We start from the raw sequence: 27,976 nt of genomic DNA on the forward strand, positions 1-27,976 counted from the left end.
ATACACAAAAAAAGTCAAACAACTACATCTATGATTCTATTTTTCTTATTGCATATCTGTTTTGACTACACTCACAGTTTAATGAATAGAACAGGAATGATTTGAATTTATTTGGAACATATATGAAAAACAACTGATTAAAAAAAATAAGCATCAAATAGCAACAAGAGACATGGTGATGGACTTTTTAATTATTTTCCACCACTTTACACTTTTTTTTCTTCATTTCAAAATCCCGTGTTATTCACGTTATAATAGGAAAATTCAGAAGAAGCTAACAATATTTAACGTCACAATTTAATTTCGACCAATCATTTGCCGCGAACAAGGTTTTCACTAGTGAGAGGAATATTATTCACAAATCGTTCAAGAAATGTGAAAATTGAACATAAATTTGAGAAAAATACTTTGCTTTTGATTTCAGAATGATTTTTGTCTCAATGCTCACCCTTGCTAAGCACCTTAAATTATCCTATTTTCTTAGTAGGGTTCGTATTTTTCAGTTTACAGTTTTGTGTTGTTTTTTTGTGAACTATTGTTTGCCTTTCGGTCTTTATATTTCTTTCGTGACTTTGTCAGTTTATTTGCTACTTTGAATAACATTTATTATCTTTTGCCTGTAGGTCATTTAGGCTGTGCTAAAAATCTAATTAAATACATAGTTGGTTTTTTTTGTATATTTCATAGCAAACTTAAAATTCAAGATTAATTCCTTGCAAAATTTAATGGTTGCTTTTCACGTTTTACATTGCACAAACTTATGTCCTCCAATGACCAGAGTTTGTGACATAGTCAAAAAGGTGAGGTTTTTTTCAAGTTTTTTTTAATTATATACCTTACTCAATGCACACGTATTAATTTGAATATATAATTACTTTAATATTAGATCGAAAGAACAAAGAAGCTCCTTCACACAGTTGATATCATTGCTGATTCTGCACTTAAAACTCTGTCTAACGATGAACCTATGACTATGGAATTCTCAACCAAGACTATGAATTTAGTAGTTGGCGTTTCAAAATTAAATAATTCAACGAACACTTCAACAGATATAAGCACTTCCAGGAAAATTGGTAATAAAACCGTCACTAGCTCATTTAAACTACCACCAGAAATAAAAGAACAACTTAAAGAAGCTAGTAAGAATGGATTTAAATTTCAGGTAATTTTTGTGTAGATTTGTCGGGGCATGTTGCAAACATACTTTTTTATTACAAAAAGCGTACCAAGTATCAACAGAATCATCTTACTTGGAATTATTAAACTATCATAAAATACAACGTCTTTTCACTGTTCTTGAAATTAACAAAATGTAAACTCATAAGGGCAGATAATTGTACTGAACGTGGTAGGATGATATGCGGTTTTTTTTTTTGGAACATAAGGTCCGTGAATCTCTTTTTTATTGGATATTGTGGAAGTTTATATGAAAAGCAATTATCTCATTAAAAAATAAAATGCTAAACACAATCTTGTTTATGTAAATTAGGGCTCTTCATGAAAATACCATGCTCCCTTCAAGGAGGACACTTCTAATCTTTTTTATTTTGGTGTTTCTATTTGAATATTTATGAATGATGAATGATGTGCCCTCGAAAGATGTACGTGCTGGGTTCACATGTCTATTACACAGTGTTACAAGACAGTAATATGTATATTACTTATTTTGGGACACTTTTTTTTTATGCAGACTGGTTGTGGTTAATAAGTAAATTTCAATGGAACATTTGGCGGGGGGTTCTATTTTTTTAAATGGCAATGCGGTGGCGATGACACTTTTTCTATTACAGATATTTTACTCAGACAAGAATCTTAGATCTTCGGACAAGTCGTCTGCATACATGTAACTCGTCTGGGTTTTTTTACAGATATTTTTTTTAAAAACGAATCTTCAAACATTAGACAAGTCGTCTTTATACATAAGTTGTCATTTTTGTCGAGCCTTCGACTTTAGTCGAAAAAGCGAGACTAAGCGATCATACTTTCCGTCGTCGTCGGTTTCGTCGTCGTCGGCGGCGTCCACAAATATTCCTCCTGTGGTTAAAGTTTTTGAAATTTTAATTACTTTCTTAAACTATACTGAATTTCTACCAAACTTGGACAGAAGCTTGTTTATGATCATAAGATAGTATCCAGAAGTAAATTTTGTAAAAATAAAATTCCATTTTTTCCGTATTTTACTTATAAATGGACTTAGTTTTTTGCGGGAAAACATTACATTTACTCTGTGGTTAAAGTTTTTAAAATTTTAATAACTTTCTTAAACTATCCTGGGATTGTACCAAACTTGGACAGAAGCTTATTTATGATCATTAGATAGTATCCAGAAGTAAATTTTGTAAAAAGATAACTCCATTTTTTCCATATTTTACTTTTAAATGGACTTAATTTTTCTGGGGGGAAACATTACACTCTGTGGTTAAAGTTTTTAAAATTTAAATAACTTTCTTAAACTATCCTGGATTTCTACCAAACTTGGACAGAAGCTTGTTTATGATCATAAGATAGTATCCAGAAGTGAATTTTGTAAAAAGATAACTCTAAATTTTTTCTGTAGTTTTCTTTTAAATGGACTTAGATTTTCTTCCAGTTAACATTACATACAGTCTGCTCTTAAAGTTTTCAAAACATTTATTAGATTCATTAACTATCCTAGATTTTTACCAAACTTGGACAGAAGTTTCTAACAATCAAAAGGCTGTATCAAGAGGAATATTTTTATTGATTTTTTTCCTCATTTCTGTTGAGCCTGCGATTTACAGCAAAAGTAGGCGAGACACTGGGTTCCGCGGAACCCTTACAAATTTTTCTATTACAGATGCTTTTCTCAGACAAAAATCTAAGATCTTGGGACAAGTCATCTGCATACAATAATACTACTTTTCCAACTACAGAGGCTTTTCTCAGACAAGAATGAAAGATCTTGAGACAGGTTGTCTGCATACATTAGTTGTCATTTTTCTATTACAGATGCTTTCTCAGACAAGAATCTAAGACCTTGGAACAAATCGTCTGCATACATTAATTCTTCTGTTTCTATTACAGATGCTTTTCTCAGACAAGAATCTAAGATCTTGGGACAAATCATCTGCATACATTAATTTTCCTTTTTCTATTACAGATGCTTTTCTCAGACAAAAATCTAAGATCTTGGGACAAGTCATCTGCATACAATAGTACTACTTTTTCAACTACAGAGGCTTTTCTCAGACAAGAATGCAAGATCTTGGGACAGGTAGTCTGCATACATTAGTTGTAAATTTTTCTATTACAGATGCTTTCTCAGACAAGAATCTAAGATCTTGGAACAAATCGTCTGCATACATTAATTCTCCTGTTCCTATTACAGACGCTTTTCTCAGACAAGAATCTTGGGACAAATCGTCTGCAAACATTAATTTTCCTTTTTCTATTACAGATGCTTTTCTCAGAAAAGAATCCAAGATCTTGGGACAAGTCATCTGCATACATTAATTCTCCAATGATATCGCTAATTCTTAAGGATTTAAACCAAAAAACACTTGATGTAACTAAATTACCAAAGCCTATCATCATTGACATACCTATTGGAAGTAAGAATCTATAATCATCAGAAAAAAGTAACGCATAATTATGATGGGTTACGAACCAAGACTCTTGTTAATAGTCTTATACTTAGTTATACAATATGTAGCTGTTTGAGTTAAACCCCAATACCGGTGTCATTTAAAACATTTATTTGTTATGAATGGGGATGTAAACAATAGTAGATAGACTTTTGCAAATACGAATTCACCAAAATAATACTGTAAACAAACTTTTAGCGAAGAATCTGTTTTGCGTTTTACCCTTCTATCTTGTTCACTTTGCTGCGATTTTCTAAATTACTTGATATATATACAAGTTTTATATATTCGCGAAGATTAGTTTTGGCGTTATGTTCGCTCAGGAAAATAAGTTGGAAGATAACCTTGGTAACATATTAATTTTTCCATCTTGAAACACTTTGTGATTGCTCAGAAAACTCAGAAGGCCTGGGGTATTGGGATTACTGTAAAATCCTTGTTTAAGTTTCTTTTGTATGATAAAAAAAAAGTATAAAAAATCATAAAAGAGGGGAAGGGCACATTTGCTTTGTTGTTCAGATCAGAAGTATTAGTCTTGTAGTATCAAACTTCCAGGAACCTGTAAGCTCTTGCCATGCTCATATGCAATGTAAGATATGAATTTTTCAGCTCAAGTCAGGATAATTTATAATTACTTCCTCTAAAATTGAACTTAAGCAAATATCCGTCGCTAGGTAATCTCAATTTGCGACAGTAATATCTACGTTTTAAGATGGCCATGCTTAAAGACCAACACAGTCAAATTGTATTTACAACTGTTTTTATTTGCAATGTTTCATTTAAATATAAATGAAAAAAAATATTTCAATAAATATGTGTTGTTATATTTTTATACTTTTTTTTTTACAGGAAACGAAAAATACAGCGAATTTATTTTGAATTCCCAAGTAGATAACTTCATACGTCTTAAAGTGAAACAGCCAGCGAACATGTTTTACATGTTGAAGATTATGACAGATGGTCCACAGTATAATATGTCAGTGAAGATTGCAATAGAATTTCATAAACAGGTGTCTATGTCAGATGCAGAAAATGGGACGCTCATTAGTAATGCACACATAGCATTTTTAAAAGAACCTGAAACGAAATCGCTCTACTGGAGTTTAGGAATTATCATCAACGACCGAAGCGATGGGAATATTAGTCAGAATATATCTGTTAGAATTTCCTCAACTGCCGTTAATTGTCGATATTGGAATAACACTATCGGAAAATGGTTACCAGAGGGATGTAAGGTATTAATATATAAAAATATGGGATGTAATATAATAATCTATACAAAAGGAGAGATGTAAAATACAAATAAATATGAAACGAGTGGAATACCTTCCAGTTTCTGCTCAACGAAAAAGGGGTAACGTTAGGAATCGTCTTATTCGTGTTATTAAAGAACTATAATAATGAAATAGTTATTTTGTGATCCAAATATGAAAAAGGTATAACGAAAATACTAAACAATGGAGTCCACATTAACTGAAAAAATCAAACGTTATCAACAAAAAAAACCGAGTGAAAATCAACTCTCAAAATCCTGACATGGTACAGGCATTCCTTAAGCAAATGGAGAGTTGCAGCTGGTTTAATAGCTAGCAAAACATCCAACGGGAAAGACAAACTTTGATGAGTAACCCACATAGACATTATCATTTCCTTACTTATATTGCTTCATTGATCTATTAACTTTATCTGAAAGAGTTGACACTTTAGCTTATATTTTCTGTAGGTCTTTTTGATCGAGTTAGGCTATTGCAATTGATATATAATAGTGTATCATTTTATGTTTTCATGACTGCTGTTATAGCTTAGATGACGGTTTGCGCTTCTTAAAACGTTTATATCCGCTACATTTGATTGCATATATCCAGAGCCCGTAGTTCAGTGATATCGTTTGTTGGTGATATGCAAAGTGGTCCGATACCACAGTTATTCAGTAGTGCATTTCTTAAAGACAATAAATGAAAATTAAAAAAATCCCACCTGCCCTTTCTATATAATATGTTTACAGTGTGTTGTACTACTTTTGGGACTATTTATACTAAAATTATAGAAAACTTCATCAGCTTAAACTTGGAATACTGACATTTTAATGTTAAGGGGTCTTGAAATCTTTTGCCAGCTTCCGAAATGCTAATTTCTTACCTTTTTAGCTAGACCAAATCAATCCTTGACCTTCGAATTCATGACCCAAAGTTGTTTACAGTGTCATTTTGTCCCCTTCTTGCTATTTGAGACATAAAACATGAAGAAATAGATATTGAAAGGGTATACAAACAATTGGCGAGCAACACACTGTCTTCACTAGGGACTATATTCGTAAACAACGAAAATTAAAGCACATCAAAGTGTTTCTCAATTCTCGTTTTTATATAGATTAGACCGTTGCTTTTTTCTGGTTAAATTGTTTTATACTAGTCATATGGGGGCCCTTTGCAATTGCTTTTTTGTGTGAGACAAGGCTCTGTGTTGAAGACCGTATCTATAGCTATTTTTGTTTACTTTTTCGCATTGTGACTTAAATGAAGAGTTGTTTCACTTGAACTCATACCACATCTTCTTGTTAATACATTCTAGGTTATAATAAATTAGACATTACTTTTGATCTAGCACAGGCCAAATTGTGTAAATACACATGACAGACTTGCTACACAACTGTCTAAAGTATACTAACAGACACATAAAACACCCATTGCAAAGTTTTTAGTCGATAATACATTATTTTTTAGTTTATATACCGTATATTGTAAGTGTACCTTTTGAGCATGTATCATATTCATGAAATCGGTATTGCTGACAAATTTCGTGTATTTGATTTCGCTGTATTATCAAGAAATTAAAAATATGTATAATGGACTTTCTTGAGATACTAAATTTGATAATGACTTAAACATGTTAAAATGTTAAATAAATTCATACCTTCGGTCGTGTTTCATTCATTTGTATGTTTGTATAAGTGACCTATGACATTTAAATCATAAATTGTTGTGGTTAAAAAAGATTTTTATTTGTTAAAATTTGAATATACAAGTAAATGCCGACGAAATCTCATTACAATTGGGCAAATGTTGAATCAAAGAGTTTTAAAATTTTGCGGGCAATATGTCGATTTAGAAAAGAGGGGTCAAAAATTCCAGAAGGACAGTCAAAGTCAAAGATCTAAAATAAACTTACAACACCATGGTTAAAAAAGAAAAGATAAATAGACAAATAACAGTACACACGACTCAACATGGACAACTAAAGACTAAGCAACACGAACCCCCTAAAACAAGGGGTGATCTCAAGTGCAACGGAAGAGTAAGCATATTCTGCTGCACATGTTGCATTCATCGTGTTGCTTATGTTATTATAAACCCGGTGAATAGTTTTATTCGTAAAAAGGGCAGGGGATTGGAGTAATGACATTGGAAATACATCCGATATCATCTGTGAAACGGTTATCCCACATCTTACTCGTTATGGCGTCCGTTAAATTAACGTAGTAATGATCTCAACTTCACCATTTTGAACTCTTGGTTTAATAGCTTACTTGTAAGCAGCAACTCTCTAATACGGAAATTATGATAGGAAATATAACCCAGGGAATATCGTATGAAGGCGCTGCTGAAATGTTGCAAAAAAGAAATGGAACAAGAATAAGGAAATGTCCAAGTTTTACATTTTTGCGACGATTCATATTTACGTTATTTTTCAACTCGCGAAGCGAAACTTAGTTGTTTGACAAATATTTGTTAATACTGCTCCTTGTTTTTCATTGAGTCAACAGGGGTTACATAATCCTTAACCAAAGATCAATCTCTGCATGTAATATCAGCAATATTAAATTGTTCAGCTATTAGTACTACAGGACGCTAGATGGGAAAAGGAAAATAATGGCTAATTCCAATTTATAGTATGATAAAAGCAGACAACACATGACAAAAAAAAATGGTTACAGAACTACAGTTGTTGGTTTTGATGATGACACTAATGAAATCGAATTTTCTTGAAGGAATTAACCACTCGTCATACTATTATATACTTATTCATAATTTGTGAAAATTTACATTTGCAGGTTTCACCTGTTTCATCAAGCGAAACATTAGAGTGTGAATGTGATCATCTTACCGATTTTGCTGGAGGAGTTTTTGTTTTACCTAATATTGTGGATCCATTTCAAGATGCTCTACTTTTTCTGACGTTCTTTGACAACCCAGTTGTAGTTACAGTAGTGATATTGGTCTGGTTGATATATTTTCTGGGTCTTTACAGGGCAAAACAAGCTGATCGGAAGGACTCAAATTTTGTAAGTGAGAGGTTTAGCTTGCTAACCAGGTTCAATCCAGCATTTTCTACATAAGCAAATGCCTGAACCATGTCAGAAATATGACTGTTGTTATCAATTCGTTTGATATGTTTGAACTTTTAATTTCGCCATTTGATAAGGGACTTTCCGTTCTGAATTTACCTCAGAGTCCACTATTTTTTAGATTTTACTTTTTTTTTGTAAATAAACTTAACATTAAAGAGGAACAAAAACACCTTGACCTATATTAGTTTGGCTCGTTTAATATTCATAAAAATTTGAATTTATATTTACTATACCCTTTGACAAATATATAAAAATTTCAAAACAGTTGAACCAACCACTTTATAAAAAAAAATTGGTTATATAGTAGTTTGACAAACACTTATTTTGATCATTGAAACGCTTTATATTTCCTTAACAATAAAATTTTAGTGAAACGTTCAGCTGAATTTATAGAGTTATTTCCCTTTATTGTCATGTTCCACATTAAATCATAATTACTGAAAATAAAACTTCTGTGTCGCTTTTACATGTACGGAGTTCAAACGCCCAAAACCATAAGCAATAAGACCAAATATAAATGATCCATAAGTGATAGCTATCATCATCTTTGATCATAATTGATTGAGGGAGTTAAAGCCTTTGTTTATTAATACATGTAGAAGCAGAACATATTTCCTATAAACTAAACGAAATAAAACATAAATTGTGTCGGTGGCAAAGCATAGACTACTTAGTACTAGCTACCATCATGGACTAAACATCCAGATATTCATCGCTGGGTATCGGAAATAGCTTTCAAGTCAGAATTAATATCATTCGATAAATAAGAACATCAAAAATGATGCAACAAAAATGTTCACGCAGTACACAATTTAGAAATAGAATACCGGAAACCAAATGACTAAGTTGGGTCACAAGACGTCTTTATTATATGAGCAAAAAAAAGCTATATATACGAGACAACAATTGAAGATGATTCAAAAGGGTAAACCGAATGAGACGACGTGCAACTGTAAGCGAAAAAAAATGTATGCTGGATAGCAAACCAAGCTCGGAAAGAATCACAACAAGTTGTCAGTTTATCAAGGTTTAAAGTTATTGAAGCAAAACACTGTTACTCATCATTATAAAAATAAAGGCAGAAGTAGTATATATATCGCTGTTCGAAATTCATAAATCGATTGAGCAAAAACAAATCCCGGTTACAAATTAAAACTGAATGCACCGCATCCAATATAAGAGGAGAACAACAATACAAAAGAAACACAACATTAAAAAGTATACGGTAGTGTTCATAATATCTTTACTCTATATCTAGTTTAATGATGAAAGGATATGTTTGGGACATTTGGAAGTCTTGTTTATAAGACAGAGTCATTATCAAACAATGTCAAATTCTTTCACTCTGGAATCATGAAGTGTTAAGTTCAATAACGATTTAATAGTTATACTATGATTCAAAGAGACAATTCAAGGAACCACGATAGGTATTTCATAATGTATGTATATTGCAAAGTATATTTTCTGTAGGATGGTATTGTGACTCCCTTTCCAAGTGACCCTTCAGACCCGTTTAAGTATGTTATGTGCATTGTCACTGGATGGCGGTATGATGCTAGAACTACAGCGAACGTTTCATGCTACATAAAAGGCAACAATGGACAAAGTGCAAGGCATTGTTTAAGTAGGACCTCATCACCGCAGGTTTTGTTTACATCTGGTGGTGAGGACTGGTTTCTAATAACTTCTTCTTATGATATAGGAGACATGGTGAATGTCATTGTATGGCACGACAACAGCGGTTCCTCGCCATCATGGTTTGTACACACTTATATATATAAATAATTATATATTTGACCGTTGGTTTTCCGTTTGAATTATTTTACACTAGTCATTTTTAAACCCTTTATAGTTTGCTGTTCGGTGTGAACCAATACTCCGTTTTGAGGACTGTACTTTGACCCATAATGGTTTACTGTAACAAAGTATGAGTTTGATGGAGAGTTGTCTCATTGGCACTCATATCACATCTTATGTTTATTTCAAATATTTCTAATTTTTTGGAAATTTTATTCTGATTTATTTTCATATATCAATTAAAACGTTATGCATTGTACATTTGATTAGAAAAATTAACAGGATATGATTTGAACTAGAACGTTCAACCTAAATGAGAGAGCTAGGTAGTTAAAAATGGCGTATTAAGGTCATCGAAAAAAAAAACTCAATATGATTTAAAATCTAAACCCAGGCTTTGTAAATTCCAATGTAATATTTACGATTTGAGTTAAACAGTTTAAGCAACACCAAATCAATGAATTGAAGATGAAAATAAAGGTGGCTTAATGACTTCCAAAAACAGCAATCTTCGTAAAGTAATCGTTATATGCAATTGTTAAAAGCCCGCTTACTGTACAGTTTCAACGACGGACATAACACGAAATCGAAATTAACGCTTCATAAAATGTTTATCGTCTGTCATCAAAGATATAAACTATAAACTAAATACAACCGTATATATTATGTAGTGCCATTTGTAAAGATAAGTTTCCTGTTATATATATATATCTGTACAGAACGACGGTTTATATACTTTATCGCAAAAATGTATATTAAATGCATTTCAACAGGTGTCAAATGTAGAAATCTCTATAGAGATAAAGTTAAATTTCATCTTTCCGGTACAAAGTAAAATCATGCTCGACAGGTTTACAGTTTATATTTATTTTACCGGTACAAAGTAAAATCATGCTCGACAGATGTATAGTTTATATTTATTTTACCGGTACAAAGTAAAATCATTCTCGACAGATGTAAAGTTTGTATTTATTTTACCGGTATAAAGTAAAATCATGCTCGACAGATTTATAGTTTTTATTTATTTTACCGGTACAAATTATAATCATGCTCGACAGATGTATAGTTTATATTTATTTTACCGGTACAAAGTAAAATCATGCTCGACAGGTTTACAGTTTATATCTATTTTACCTGTACAAAGTAAAATCATGCTCGACAAATGTATAGTTTTTATTTATTTTACCGGTACAAAGTAAAATCATGCTCGACAGATGTATAGTTTTTATTTATTTTACCGGTACAAAGTAAAATCATGCTCGACAGATGTATAGTTTATATCTATTTTACCGGTACAAAGTCAAATCTTGCTCGACAGATGTATAGGTTATATTTTCATATTTGTTTTACCGGTACAAAGTAAAATCATGCTCGACAGATGTATAGTTTATATTTTCATTGTTGTGTATCTGTACAAAGTTAAATCATTATCGACAGATGTACAGTTTATATTTATTTTACCGGTAGAAATATAAATCATTCACGACAAATGTACATTGTTATGCCCCACCTACGATAATAGAGGGGCATTATGTTGTTAGGTCTGTTAGTCCGTTGATCTGTCTGTCTGTTCATTCGCCCGTGCGTCCGTTCGCACTGCTTCATGTAAAGTTTTTGGTTGAGGTAGTTTTTGATGAACTTGAAGTCCAATCAACTTGAAACTTAGTACACATGTTTCCCATGATATGGTTTTTTTTAAGTTTTAATGCCAAATTAAAGTTTTGACCCCAATTTCATAGTCAACTGAACATACAAAGTCATAGTGCGAAGTTCAGGTTAAAATGTTTGGTCAAGGTAGTTGAGGTCCAATCAACTTTGAACTGAGTATACATGGTCCCTATGATATGATCTTTCTAATTTAAATGCCAAATTAAAGTTTCGTACACAATTTCATGGTCCACTGAACTTGGAAAATGATAGTGCGAGTTGGGCATCCATGTACAATGGACACATTCTTGTTTATATTTATTTTGACCAGTACAAAGTTAAATCATTCTCGACAGAGGTACAGTTTATATTTATTTTACCGGTACAAAGTTAAATCATTCTCGACAGATGTACAGTTTCTATTTTTAGAAGAGTTGGCTGCCTTCCTTGCCTTTGATTTTTATAACCGAATGTTGTCGTCCTATTTTAAGTGGTTCTATAAAAAAAATATGTGGTATAATTTCCAATAATAAAACTAGATGACATGGATGTTTACTATTGATTTTTTTTAAGTAATAATTCAATATTGTGTCTTATCTGAATCAGTTCAAGAAAAAGTATACATCTGTGTTTTATAGATTATCAATAAAAAAAAAAGTACACGAACTAAGATAATTTGTTTATCATGTTTTAGGTTTCTTTCCAGAATAATTATACAAGACGTGCAAACTAAAAAAGTATTTAATTTCTACTACGATAATTGGCTTGGAATTCAAAGTGGTACTGCTAAAGTGTGTTTGTCAATCAAGTCAGGTTTCGAATTGAAGCAACAGTCTTTCCTAAGAACAAGTCAAGATTTACGTCGAGGGCATTTGTGGATTAGTATAATTTCAAAACCACCATGTAGTAATTTCACGAGGGCTCAAAGATTATCATGCGCATTGTCTTTATTGTTTTGCACAATGTTGTCCTGTCTTATGTTTCATGGAATTCCGACTGACGAAACTATTAGTTCTGATGTAGCCAGTATTCAATTTGAATTTTCGCTGAAAGACTTTATCATTGGTTTGCAAAGTAGTATAATAATGTTTCCTATAAACTTTGCCATTATTGAACTCTTTGTGCGATCAAAAACAAAACAGCTTCATAAAGAACGATATATGGAAATTGATGTAAACCGTCCAACGTCAAGTGATGAAAAAAGATCAGATAAAGAAGATAATGAAATTGTGGCAGTAAAACGATGGATGTAAGTTTACTTATTTTATGATCTGTTCTTTGTATTCCTATGGTGTAAATTCGAAGGGCTCAGCCTATTTATACAGCTAGGTTAATATATCTAAAGCAGTAAAACAATGGATGTAAGTTACCTTATTTTATTATCTGTTTTTTGTATTCCTATGGTGTGAATTCGAAGGGCTCAGTCTATGTATACAGCTAGGTTAATATACCTAAAGCAGTAAAACAATGGATGTAAGTTACCTTATTTTATTATCTGTTTCTTGAATCCCAATTTTGTTAATTCGAAGGGCTCAGCCTATTTGTAAAGCTAGGCTAATATACCTAAAACGTAAAATCAAAAAATATTGAACTCCGAGAAGAATTCAAAACGGAAGTCCCTAATCAAATGACAAAAAAAAACCAAGTTTAAACACATGGAATGGATAACAACTGTCATATTCCTGACTTGGTCATGTTGGTAACGGCATTTTCTTGTGTAGAAAATTGTGGATTGAACCTTGTTTTATAGCTGGCTAAACCTCTTACTTGTATGACAGTCGCATGATATTCTATTATATTGACAACGGTGCATACTTATGTTTATAGAGACATTATACTAATGAATGTACTCGACCATACTAATATGTGGTAACAAGACATATCGATACCCAGACAACTCGGCACCAATGTACGAAGACATTTCGGCACCCATTTTGGACATTTTGGTATGATATTTAAATTGTAGTTAAGCATTAATCAGTATTTTATGTTTAAATCTTATAATTCCTCAATAGAGATCTAAAGTGTATAGCTTGGATTTACAGCTTGTGTTCTCGTTTGATCCTTACATCTGTTAAGACAACACAATACTTGACACAACAACGTGTGCAAGCTATAATGAATAAATACCTAGAAACATATATAAAGGTCAACACTTTTGGGTTACTTTTTCTTACACAATGTCAGACGACAGTTGTATACAGTGTCAAAATGTTGTGCGCCCTAGACAAGAAGCTTTACAATGTGATGGCTGTCAAAAGTGACATAATTGATATATATTCACACTTAACATGCAAATTGAGTTCATGCCCTCATACATAAAAATGTAAACAGTGCTAGGAAATTTAAATTTTTGGTTCACTATATTTAGATCAAAGATAAATAGTTGATAAGGTGCCGATTTTTCTATGTAAGGTGACAATTTGTCTATGAAAGGTGCCGATTTGTCTTTCACAAATGTCGATTTCTCTAGGGTAGGTGCCGATTTGTCTGGGTGCCGAATTGTTTAGAATTCCTAATATGTAGACGAACACAGTTTGGTCGCAAGTATTTTGCTCCTAGCATTTTAACAATACAAACAAAAACAAATTGTTGAAAGACTTAACACACTAGAAGTCTTTCTGCTTAGACGTGATATACATTCTGCAATAAGATTGAAAGGAAAGTATCGTCGCCAAGCAAAAATGTTTAAAGGAAAAAAATGAATTTCAACAATACGCAGCACGGATATTTCAATGTCAGTTAGTAAAACTTATGGAGCTAGATTAAATGAAAACCTTGTTTAACGGTTAAATGATAAAAAACAAATTCATATAACTCACATTATATCATAAGCTAGATCTTTGGTAGTTAACATGCGTGCATTCTAATTCGTCCTTATGGCTTTAATTTTGACACTATTTTAAAATGTTAACCTTTTCAAGAAATTTTGACTGGGAATTTGTTTATTTAGTATGAAATTTGACTATGAACTGAACATATATATCATAGTAAAACAAATGTACGCGAGGTGCACGTTCCTTCTACTTCATCTGATCATTTACAATTTGTTTTCATGTTTATCACAATTCTCTGGTAGCTTTTTTCCAAAGCTATTTACCTTAAGTGGAATTTTTCATCTTATGAAGATTTGGTTGGTTATTGCTGGAAGACAAAACTTGAAGTAATACAAAAAAAATATGATTAAAAATTTTTGATTTTGCAAAATAAAATATGAAACTGTTTTTGCAATATAAAAAAAATATATAATAGGTAGTCATCTATAAAACAAAATCAGTACATGCACAGCAAATAACACACAAAAAAAGAAAGAAACGTGGCTTTTAATGCTATTCTTTATCTCAAAGTAATTAAAATATCGCAGAGCAATCTTCTTACATCGAAATCTTTCCTAATTCTCTTTCAGACTTTCCGTTCGAATGATTAAATGGAGTTCGGTATTTTTGTTATTATACTTTTCTCCTAAGAGAGGAGCGAAAGATACCAGAGGGATAGACAAACTCATAGATCATAAATGAACTGACAACGCCATGGCTAAAAATAAAAATACAAACAGACAAATAATAGAACAGACGACACAACATAGAAAACTAAAGACAAAGCAACACGAACCCCGCAAAAAACTGGGGATAACCTCAGATGCTCCAAAAGGGAATGCAGATCCTGCTCCACATTGTGGCACCCGTCGTGTTGCTTATGTTATTACAAATCAAGTAAATAGTCTAATTCGGTAGGTCACATTCGTTATAAAAGGGAAGGGTATTGTAGTTGTAGTTATTATTAGTTAATCGAAATACCTCTTATAATCATAATGCTTTTGGATCTTTTCATATCATTTTTTTATGACATTTGTAAATCAAAATAACCGTATACTTGTCATCAATGTTTTGAGATCTTTTCATATCAGTACTTAAATGACATTTGTATATTGATATAACTAGATACAGTGAAACCTGTCTAAACTCAACCTTTTCGGGGACAAATATGTTGTTAGGTCTAAGCAAGTTAACATCTCATTAAGTTTGATATACTGGACTTAAGAACATGTTTGGTTTAGATATGTTTTCGATACATAAAAAATACGGTTTGGACAGGTTTTACTGTAATTTTTATCCAAACTTATTATTTTCAGGTTTCCATGGTGGGTTATATACGTTGCATGGACCACAACTGTTTTGACATCGTTGGTTTCGTCATATTTTGTTATGCTGTATGGATTAAAATATGGCTACTATGAAAGTTTGAATTGGCTAGTCTCCTTTCTTACAGCATTTGTTGATGATGTCTTTTTAATGGAACCTATTAGTGTTGTGTTTTTTGCCATGTTGTTCACATTTATATTGAAACGGGAGATCAAAATAGATTCTGCTCCAGCATTGATTGTACACAAACCAGAAGGTAAGTTTGTTAATCTTAAATAGATTTTTTGTGTAGTTACTATAATACTAGTCTCTTATCGGTGACGTCATAACTCACCTCTTCTATCGGTGACGCCATAAGTCACCTCTCCTATTTATGACGCCATAAGTCACGATGAGTTATGTTTGCTCACCAGTAAGTCAGTCTGTCAGTCTGTTTCTTTATATGCTAAGTAAATTTAACCCCGTCACTTCATTGTTTGATGTACCTGTCCCAAGTCAGGAGCCTGTAATTCAGTGGTTATCGTTTGTTTATGTGTTACATATTTGTTTTTCGTTCATTTTTTTACATAAATTAGGCCGTTAGTTTTCTCGTTTGAATAGTTTTACATTGTCTTATCGGGGCCTTTTATTGCTGACTATGCGGTATGGGCTTTTCTCATTGTGAAAGGCCGTATGGATACCTATAGTTGTAAATGTTTGTGTCATTTTGGTCTTTTGTGGATAGTTGTCTCATTGGCAATCATACCACATCTTCTTTTTAATATTATCATATATACAAGGATAAAAACAGGTCCTGCACTTGTTCTTCAACTTTGTTTATATGATAGAGATTAGATACTTAACATAGAATGATATCATTAATAGGTACAGATATAATTTGATTTATATTTTGGTTGTTGTGGTCCATTGACATAGAAAACTACTAGTACTCGAGAAATTTAATTAAATTCCTTTGATTAAAATAATAAGATATTTGGACTAAAGTACAACAAATGAAGTTTGCGCTTCGTTCTTGTTGTTTGATTTTTATCGGGAGTTGTCATTTGGGCTTTCTTATTACTGTGGATTCATTTATTTTCGTGGATTGAGGAAAACTTGCATTTTCGTGGATATTTGATTTTCATGTTTGTCAATATGTGCATGCAAAAATTATAGAAAAAAATGTGAATACTTTTTGGGAAAAAACCTTCAAAAATATGAGGTGGGTAGAAAATATAAAAAAAGCATTCAACCATATAAAAAAGAAGGTGAGGCATACAAGCCAATGAGACAACTCAACGAGATATCAAATAACACAGCAATTTACATTTAACGGTCACAGTACAAACTTCAACAAAGAGAAAAGCTCATACCGCTGAGTCAGCTACAAAAGGCCCCGAAATGACAATGTAAATTCGAACCAGAAAACTAACGGTCTGATTTTTGTACAAAAAAAAATAGAAAAATAAACAAAAAACAAATATGTAACACATAAATAAAGGATAACCACTGAATGACAGGCTTCTGACTTGTGACAGACATTCAATTGTGGGTACATATCTTTGAAAATAAGGTAAAAGTCTATTACTCATGAAAACAATTAAAAAGTGTTGGGAATTTTGGACTTGCGAGACAATTTTTGTGACAAGGCAGCGATTTTCAGCTCTTTACACAATTTTTTTTAACTTAACAATATCTTTATTGCATATTTTCTGTAACAACTTATTGAGTTTACTGCTTGTAACTGAAGTATACCTCATGTTAGCGTACCTAGTAGTGATGGGGAAAATTAATTGGTAAGATATAACTTATTTATAATAGTAGTATCTATCACAAATTAATTTCACAAATATATATATATATAAATATTGTGAACATACATACGGATCTTTGTTTTTATGTCCCCGCATCGAAGTTGTCTGTGCCATATAGTTTAACCCTTGTCCGTCGTTTCTTAATTCCGTCATTCCGTAATTTTGCAGCAAACCATTATACGGAGATTTATTTTAAACGCCTTTGGATATTAGGCTAAGTTTCTGTTTGTTAGCTAACCATGATAAGTTACAGACCAAGTTTAAGTTTCGTTCCTCTCCTCTAATTTTTGCCGAAATTATGGGCTTTGGGCTTTGGTGAATTGTTGAAAATCAGTTATACTGAGGTTTTTTTACCCATTTAGATATTGGGCTCATTGTTGGTATGTGAGCTAACCATAATGAGGTAAAATGTACGTATTAAGTTTCTGACAAAATAACGGACTTTCGACTTATACGAATTTTATTTCTAAAGGCCTTCAGATATAGGGCTGATTTTTGGTATTTGAGTTAACGATGATAGGTTACAGATCAAGTTTAAATTTTGTTCCACTCTGCTAATTTTTGCCGAATGCTTTGGACTTTGATAAGTTATTGAAAATCACTGTTAAACAAAGGTTTTTTTTCTAAACACCTTGAGATATTGGGCTGATTTTTGGTATGCTAGTTAACCGTGATAAATTACAGATTATGTTTGAGTTTAGTTTTGCTCAGCTCATTTTCCCCGAATTTAACGGTTTAAGATTTTGAAAATTGTTTTATGGCGTTTTTTTCTATAGGCCTTCAGATTTTGAGCTGATTTTGGATATGTAAGATTACCATTATTGATACCTTTTTTGATACATAACTTTGATGAAATATATTGAAACAATAATCTTTTAATTCCAGAAAACAATACATTATTGCAGAAAAGAAGTAATACGAAGACATTTATCCCAGGACATGCTTCAAAAAAAGATTTGAAGAAAGCTAAAAAGGAACTTGATTTAAAAGAAAAAATCCAGACAAATCTTCAAGATATAATTCTTTACGTGTTTTTCACATTCATGTTGTTATTTGTTGTTCACAACCATCGACCAGTGGAGAAATGTTTCATGCAGTCACAAGATATCAATAATATTTTTATAAAAAATACATTAGAACATGTAAGTATTACAAACAAGAAAGAAATGAGCAAAGGGGCAATCGTAAACCATTTGTCAAATTAAACGGAACAATCTCATAAATCCATAAATAAGATACAACTAAATGAAAATTTAAACAAATGAGAATTTAATAATCTCCATGAGGTGCCAGAGAGGATATGTCGACAAATTAGTTTCTACTGCTTTTAATGCATCGCACGCCTTGCAAATCATCATTCAAATGACATCCCATTCTCACTCAATCCACATTCCATACTCATTCAATCCACATATAATCCACATTCAATCCACATTCTATCCTCATTCAATTTACATTCCATCCACATTCAATGCACATTCCATCCTCATTCAATTTACATTCCATCCTCATTCAATCCACATTCCATCCTCATTTTACCTACATTCCATTCTCATTCAATCAACATTCAATCCACATTCCATCCTCATTTCAAAGAAGTTAAAATACCAGACCATACTGTACTGGGATCTAAGGAGCTAAGACGCGAAGCACATTGCTATTAAGTGAAACACCGTTACTGGTTTTATATTTGACACTTTGAGATAATGCTGGCCGTGTTACTCCACTGCGTCTTATAAACTATCAACACAAACAATTTTGGACATAATGAAAACTAATATGTATCAACAGACCGAGAAAAGGTAGGATCTTTATTTATGATACAGAAAAATATAAATACATAAATAACTATATATGTTCGATTGAGGTAATAAATTTTCTACAACCGTTTCTAGTTTAACGGAGACTAAGTGAACGGCCACGTCAAAATGATGAATTGAGTGAATATTGTCTCGAATTTGTTGAATTTCTCGTTAAACTGCACATTGCATGAAAAAGATGACACCGGAAGAAAGATAATACTACCGTAACGGAGATTGCAAGAATAATTACTTTGAGAACGTCAATATGTGAAAGTGTGTGCATTAAACGAACTAAATAGGTCATGTCAAAATCAATGGATCTGGTTTTGACAATGTTATTTTTTTTAAAAATACACAGTTTTGTTTTTGGTGGGCAACGTGAATATGCATCCATACATTGTCTGTCGAAAAAAGTCCAAATGAATTTCACCATAAAAAACAAACCATTGTCGTGTTAAAATTTATATTAAACGGGCACTTTTCTGAATATAAAGGAGAACACCTTTTCCAAAAGCGAAACGTATTATATTATTACAGATATCTCCAAACTAAGCTTAAATTGAATATAAATATTCTCAAGCATACAATTATATTAATTATCGTATAACATTAGGATTTTGTTTGTTTACTATACTAGATTTAAGAATAAGAAGATGCAGTATGATTGTGACATCATAATTATTTAATAACATTAGCAACTCGACGGGTTTCGCATTTAGAGCAGGATCTGCTCACCCTTCTTGAGCACCTCATACCACCCCATTTTTTTCGGGGTTCTTAATGATTAGTCTTTGGTTTTCTTTGTTTTGTCTTTTGCACTATCATTTCGCAGTTTTTCTTTTTTAGCCAAAGTGTTGTTAGTAGTTTCAATTTATGAGTTTGCCTGTTATCTTACGCACTTTTTTTATAACTAGAGTAAAGCACGTTTACTTATAGCTTCATTTATAATATTAACAATCATCAACTTATTTATTTATTGACAGACACTCATGAAAATAATTTAAACTGTTCTGCACTAATTAATAATGCATTCAACCACGTAAGATTTTCGGGTACCGTAAGGGTAGGCTCTGCGTTCTTTACAAGTAACTTGGCACAATTTTTATTACACGAGTAAGACAAATATCTTTACAAGATATTTGTCTTACTCGTGTAATACGGCACATAGGGTAGGATCTGCGTTCTTCACTTCGAAAGGAATTTGAATTACTCATGTACTACATCTCATAGGGTATGCTTTGTGTTCTTCACGAGGAATTTGTATTACTCGTCATGTGATACGGCACAAAGGGTTGGTTTTTGTTCTTCACAAGGAATTTGTATTAGTCATGTAATAAGGCACATAGGGTAGGCTCTACGTTTTTCACAAGGAATTTTGATAACTCATGTGATACAGTAGTCTCTGCGATCTTCACAAAAATTTGTATTACTCATGTTATGCGGCACATAGTGTAGGCGCTTTGTTCTTCACAAGGAATTTGTATTACTCACGTAAAACGGCACATAGGATTGACTCTGTTCTCTACAAGGAATTTGTATAACTCATTTAATACGACACATAGGGTAGTGTCTGCGTTCTTTACAATGAATTTGTATTACTCATGTTATACGGGACATAGGGTCGTCTCTGCGTTCTTCATAAGGAATTTGTATTACTCATGTGATACGGCAAATAGGTTATACTCTGTGTTCTTCACAAGAAATTTGTATTACTCATTTAATACGGCACAAAGGGTAGGCTCTGCCATCTTCACAAGGATTGTGTATTTCTCGTGTAATACGGCACATAATGTAGGCTCTGCCATCTTCACAAGGAATTTGTGTCACCCATGTAATACGGCACATGGGATAGGCTCTGCATTCTTCATAAGGAATTTGAATAACTCATGTAATACGGCACATAGGGGAAGCTCTGCAGACCTAGAAAATATTTTTTTTCCTTTGAACTAAATTTAATTTCTGATATATATCTTGTACTTAAATGGCAAATTCATGTTTATAACTGATGTATATTTTGCACTCTGAAGCATTGGTTCCAAAAAACAAATCAATTTGCCTTCAAAGACAGAAAAAGACCAACATTTAACGTGTGAAGTAAAATAAATACTAAAATAGAATTTTAGTGTGACCTTATGGTCTAATATGCCTGGGCCGAGTATATGGTAATTAACATCAAACAGAATATATTAAAGTGTTCTGTGTGGTTTAAGTCTTAAAGGGAATGCAAACAAAATAAGATTGTAAATTTCGGTACCTTTCTCTCCTCTAGAAAAAAAAGTCAAAATACATTTTTGAAATGAGTATTATTGTCTTAAGGCTTATACCAAGTTGAGCGTTTAATACTATAAATTATAACACAACATTGACTGCTGTCTCTCTATCTTTTACATTGTTACCTATGATTTCTGTTTTGTTTGCTCACACTTGTCATATTTAATGGAATTCAACGCGACTGTCTTGCAAGTGAGAAGTCAAACAAATGTAGCTATAAAACCAGGTTTGATCATTTTCTAAATGAGAAAATGTCTGTAACAAGTCAGGAACATGACAATTGTTATCCATTCGTTTGATGTGGTTGAGATTTAGATTTTTAAATCTGGGGAGGAACTTCCCGTTTTGAATTTTTGTTCAGTCATACCGCTTTACCACGTGACGTACGGCATTGGCTTGTAAACTTGAATTCAGATATGTAAAATTTTCAAAAAATCGAGCTTCGAGCTTCTGCATTCAACGTTTAATCGTGTATGCTGTTTGCCATTTTACTTCTTATATCTAAATTTTATGTTGTAGGTTAAGACACGTGGTGATATTTGGACTTATATCAACGAAAGTGTTATTCCTCCATTGAGTAGAACAATACCTTATGACATGTTAAAGAAAATTCCAGAAAATGATTTTCTACTGATAGGAAAGTTTCGTCTGCGACAGATAAGGGTTAAAAGAGGTAAACAATATAAATTACAATACTAACACAAGAGTGCGCACGCTTAAATGTCTCGCCTTCTTTACTCATACCTAAATATAAAGCTTTATTACAACTTTCACATAAACTTAACATTAACCAAGATAGCTCAACAAAGACCAATGAACCATGAAAATGAGGTCAAGGTCAGATGAGACATGTACAGCTAACAATGCTTCCATACAACAAATATAGTTGACCTATTACTTATAAATTAAGAAAAATAGACCAAGACACTAAAACTTAATAACAGTGTGCAATGAACTGTGAAATTGAGGTCATGGTCAAATAAGACCTGGTGGACTGACATATAGATTATAATATATTTCCATACACCGAATAAAGTTGATCTTTGGCATATAATATTAGATAAAAAGACCAAAACTTTAAAACTTAACTTTGACCACTGAACCATGAAAATGAGGTCAAGGTCAGATGACATCTGCCCGCTAGACATGTACACCTTACAATCATTCCATTAATCAAATATAGTAGACCTATTGCATACAGTATGAGAAAAACAGACCAAAACACAAAAACTTAACTATAACCACTGAACCATGAAAATGAGGTCAAGGTCAGATGACACCTGCCAGTTGGACATGTACACCTTACAGTCCTTCCATACACCAAATATACTAGCCCTATTGATTATAGTATCTGAGATATGGACTTGACCACCAAAACTTAACCTTGTTCACTGATTCATGAAATGAGGTCGAGGTCAAGTGAAAACTGTCTGACGGGCATGAAGACCTTGCAAGGTACGCACATACCAAATAAAGTTATCCTATTACTTAAAATAAGAGAGAATTTAAAATAACAAAAATTCTGAACTTTTTTTTTCAAGTGGTCAATGGACCATGAAAATGAGGTCAAGGACATTGAACATGTGACTGACAGAAACTTCGTAACATGAGGCATCTATATACAAAGTATGAAGCATCCAGGTCTTTCACCTTTTAAAATATAAACCTTTTTTAAGAAGTTAGCTAACGCCGCCGCCGCCGGATCACTATCCCTATGTCGAGCTTTCTGCAACAAAAGTTGCAGGCTCAACAAAAAATAACATTACATATTTTTTCGGAATTTTCCTGGTAAAAATTATACCTGTCGTTTTTTTCGAATTCAGATAATCATTTTACCAGTGAAAAGTGGCATTATTATCAAATAACCTTGAGTTTGATGATAGTTAATGTACTCATGTCACCGTTTCTAAAACTTTTGAATGTTTGAAATACTAAATCTAAGGCTTTTCTACATCAGGAATAAACTATCTTTAGTTAGGTGTGTTTGGCAAAACATTACAAATTTTGGTTCTCAATGCTAGTCAACTTCTTACTTTATTTAGACTTTTTTTACTTTTTTGGAAATGAGCGTCACTGTTGAGTCTTTTGTAGACGAAACGCGAGTCTGGCGTAAATACAAAATATAAGCCTGGTATCTATGATGAGTTTATTTATATTCAATGTGATTGTTTCTCCAAACTATTTTCTCAAATCTAGTTTAAAAAATGTGTGGCGTGACCCGGTCAACCAACCAAGATGGCCGTCATAGCTAAAAAATGAACATAGGGGTAAAATGCAGTTTTTGGCTTATAACTCAACAACCAAAGCATTAGGAACAAATCTGACTGATTTTAAATTGTTAATCAAGTAAAGATTTATCTGCCCTGAAATTTTCAGATGAATCTTACAACCCATTGATAGGTTGTTGCCCCTGAATTGGTAATTTTAGGGAAGTTTTGCTGTTTTTGGTTATTATCTTGAATCTTATTATAGATAGACATAAACTGTAAACAGCAGTAATGTTTAGCAAAGTAAGATCTACAAATAAGTCAACATGACCAAAATAGTCAGTTGACCCCTTAAAAAGTGATTGCCCTTTAAAGTCAATGTTTAACCATTTTTCTTAAATCTTAGTTATCTTTTACAAAAATCTTCGCCTTTGAAACTACTTGGCCAAATTAATCCAAACTTGGCCACAATCATCTTTGGGGTATCTAGTTTAAAAAATGAGTGGCGTGACCCGGCCATCCAATCAAGATGACTGCCACGGCTAAAAATAAAACATAGGGGTAAAATGCAGTTTTTGGCTTATAACTCAAAAAAACAAATCATTTAGAGCAAATCTGATTTTAAATTGTTTATCAGGTAAAGATCTATCTGCCCTGAAATTTTCAGATGGATCGGACAACCCGTTGTTAGATTACTGTCCCTGAATTGGTTATTTTAAGGAAATTTTGCCTTTTTTTTTATTATCTTGAATATTATTATAGATAAAGATAAACTGTAAATAGCAATAATGTACAGCAAAGTAAGACCTAAAATATAAATGAACATGACCAAATTGGTCAATTGTCCCCCTAAGGAGTTATTGTCCTTTATAGTCAATTTTCATAAAATTTGTAAATTTTTACTTACATTTTTCACTGAAACTGCTGGGCCACGTTCATTATAGATAGAAATAATTGTAAGCAGCAAGAATGTTCAGTAAAGTAAGATTTACACATCACCATTATCAAAATGCAATTTTGTCATGAATCCATCTGCGTCCTTTGATTAATATTCACATAGACCAAGGTGAGCGACACAGGCTCTTTAGAGCCTCTAGTTTTATATCGATTAGACCGTGGGTTTTCCCGTTTGAATGGATTTACACTTGTAATTTTGAAGCCCTTTGTAGTTTGTTGTTCGGTTTGAGCCAAGGCTCCGTGTTGAAGAACGTACCTTGACCTATAATGGTTTACTTTTATAAATTGTTATATGGATGGAGAGTTGTCTCATTGGAACTCATCCAACATTTTATATACCTATGTTTTCATTTTTTTTAGACAGCTGTAAATACCCAGATAAGTTGAGGAAACTGTTTGGCTTGGACCATCTTGGCATGAAATGTACATCTACATTGAATACGATAAATGATGACAATGACAATTACAACAAATCGTGGCAGATTCAGTCACAACTACTACCATCCACTGATGAATGGTCCTTCCAAAATGCTTGGGACTTAGAGTCTGTACCATATCTAGGCGAGCGGTCAATATATGGTGGGGGAGGCTACTTGGTTGACCTGAACACAGGTCCTTCGTCTATTTTAAAAATTTCAGAGCTAATGCTTAAGTCATGGATTGATACAAGAACAAGAGCTTTTTTCATAGAATTTGTCTTGTATAATCCCAATGTTAACATGTATAGTTCAGTTATGATAGTGTTTGAGTATAGCAGTCCTGGCACAGTAACGACATCATTTCAGATATACACAACACCTCTATCCCACTACTCCACTAGTAAAGAAATTACAAGTTTGGTGTTTGAGATAGTATTTTTTCTTTTGACGATCTTCGTGTCTTATATTGAGATCAAAAAGATAAGACTGGTCGGATTGAAAACGTACTTTAAACGGTTTTGGAATAAACTTTCCTTGTTGATGTTAGTATTGTGCTATACTTCAATGGCGATTTTTATAGAAAGATTTAGAATGATAACACACATTATCCGGCAGTATAGAAATGATGGTAAAGACAGTTACATTAATTTTAGTCTTGCAATCCTATGGGATTGCATATTATTTTACATTTTGGCTTTTTTAACCGTAATTACAATGATAAAACTGCTGAAACTTTTAATGCTGAATCAGAAATTGAAATACCTATTTTCATTGATGGAACATGTTAAAAAACCGTTAAAATATTTCTTTTTTATCTATGTTATTTCATTGTTAGCGTTTGCATGTTGTGGACATTTGTTATTTGGCGCATCATTAGCTGGTTATAGATCATTCGGAGACAGTTTGATGGTCCTTATAGAATGTACTTTCAGGATTGTCAATTATAATCAATATCTTGATTTTCATCCACAATTAGGTCCTCTTTTTATACTTTTGTTCATATTTATTTTTGTGTTTGGTTTAATGAATATGTTTACTGTCATTGTAATGAATGCACAGAAATCCTTAAGACAAAAAGGAGTAAAACATGATGACCAGCTAACATTAATGGTTAAGTACTTTGTGCACAGCATTAGAAGAATGTTCCGATAATATAATAAATCAGTTCTCAGTTCAGCATTAGAAGAATGTTACGATGATATAATAAATCAGTACTCAATTCAGCATTAGAAGAATGTTCTGATGCTACAATAAATCAGTACTCAGTTCAGCATTAGAAAAATGTTCTGATAATATAATAAATCAGTACTCAGTTCAGCATTAGAAGAATGTTCTGATAATATAATAAATCAGTACTCAGCGCAGCATGAGAAGAATGTTCCGATAATATAATAAATCATTACTCAGTTCAGCATTAGAAGAATGAATTGATAATATAATAAATCAGTACTCAGTTCAGCATTAGAAGAATGAATTGATAATATAATAAATCAGTACTCAGTTCAACATTAGAAGAATGTTCTGATAATATAATAAATCAGTACTCAGTTCAGCATTAGAAATATGTTCTGACAATATAATAAATCAGTACTCAGTGCAGCATTAGAAGAATGTTCTGATAATATAATTAATCAGTACTCAGTTCAGCATTAGAAGAATGTTCCGATAATATGATAAATCAGTTCCGAGTGAGCAGCTTCATATGATATTTTGATAATATAATAAAGCAGGACGACTTAGTGAGCAGCTTCAGGAAATATTTTGATAATATAATAAATCAGTTAGTTTGCCAGTCTTTTTTTTTATCAAACGCCATACTTGTGTGCAGACATGAAGAAGAAGAAAAAACGAATGACCAGATTATTCTTTATAAAGTTTATGTTAATACATTATTTCAACTCCCACTTGTTTGCCATGTTGGCAATGCTGTAAAACTTTGTTTTTCATTCTTCTTATCGATTATTTGGAACGTCAATGATTGTAAAAGAGGGACGAAAGATACCAAAGAGACAGTCAAACTCATAAATCTAAAACAAACTGACAACGCCATGGCTAAAAATGAAAAAGACAAACAGAAAAACAATAGTACACATGACACAACATAGAAAACTAAAGAATAAACAACACGAACCCCACCAAAAACTAGGGGTGATCTCGGGTGCTCCGGAAGGGTAAGCAGATTTTTGTTCTTTTAATATTTCTTTTTTAATACTCGTTCTTTTAAAATGGTATTAAACACCTTGACTGAAATTAATTTGACTCGTAAACTTTTCAGAGAAGTATTACAAAATATTTACTTTGACCCTTGACCATGCTTGACTAAGATATAAAAATTTCAAGGAAATTTGAATCACGAGCTTTATCGAAATAAATAAGACATTCAAAAGCTTATCATTACGAAAACGTAATAAAACGTTCAGTTAATTTTTACAAAATTTTTTCCCTAGTGTGTAAAATACCAGCTTAAGAATTCATCAAATCTTCCTGTCTTATGATTTACTGTATCAGAAGCGAGTTAACCTGGTGAATTTGATGACATATTATCGAAGGAATATTGAGATATAATAAATATAACAAAGCTTAAAAAGCTACTTTAAAAAGAATCGGGTACACAAACGGCCTATATCATTTGATAATTGTGATTTTAAAAGCTAACGAAACTTATAGTCTAGTTTGTCGGGAAATGGGTGAAATAATTTCTTCCTTATTTGAATTATGATATTTTGAAATTGCTCCCACATATTCACTTGAGATTAAATAAAAAAAGAATAAACGAAGGTTATCGCCTACGAAATTTCTATTTATATCATAAGATAAAATTTGTAAGGGTTCCGCGGAACCGAGTGTCTCGCCTATTTTTGCTGTAAATGAGGCCCCTCATGGGGGGGGGGTCCTAGTAATCACATAATCACCATTTTTTTGTCAATATAATCACATAATCATTAAATATTTGCTTATCTTTAGTAATCAAATAATCATGAACTAAAA

General features: G+C 32.3%; 1 protein-coding gene across 2 annotated transcripts in view; it reads left to right on the top strand.

The window, feature by feature from the left end:
* Positions 1-26,147, top strand: part of LOC134683023 (polycystin-1-like protein 2) — a 55,136-nt gene extending 28,989 nt beyond the window's left edge. Inside the window, exons 8-17 of one of the 2 annotated variants that reach the window (XM_063542022.1) lie at positions 887-1,162; positions 3,419-3,572; positions 4,455-4,840; positions 7,657-7,887; positions 9,424-9,710; positions 12,092-12,646; positions 15,530-15,795; positions 18,218-18,474; positions 21,925-22,078; positions 24,930-26,147. In XM_063542022.1, the coding sequence (XP_063398092.1) occupies positions 887-1,162; positions 3,419-3,572; positions 4,455-4,840; positions 7,657-7,887; positions 9,424-9,710; positions 12,092-12,646; positions 15,530-15,795; positions 18,218-18,474; positions 21,925-22,078; positions 24,930-26,140 (3,777 nt within the window). In that variant the 3' untranslated portion in view covers positions 26,141-26,147. Of the gene's footprint in view, positions 1-886; positions 1,163-3,418; positions 3,573-4,454; positions 4,841-7,656; positions 7,888-9,423; positions 9,711-12,091; positions 12,647-13,224; positions 13,332-15,529; positions 15,796-18,217; positions 18,475-21,924; positions 22,079-24,929 lie in introns of those variants that run through there. The other variant, XM_063542023.1, reaches the window with a different exon arrangement.
* Positions 26,148-27,976: the final 1,829 nt, after the last annotated feature.

Source organism: Mytilus trossulus, chromosome 9 (genome assembly GCF_036588685.1).
Source record: "Mytilus trossulus isolate FHL-02 chromosome 9, PNRI_Mtr1.1.1.hap1, whole genome shotgun sequence".
In the NCBI taxonomy this organism is placed as follows: domain Eukaryota; kingdom Metazoa; phylum Mollusca; class Bivalvia; order Mytilida; family Mytilidae; genus Mytilus; species Mytilus trossulus.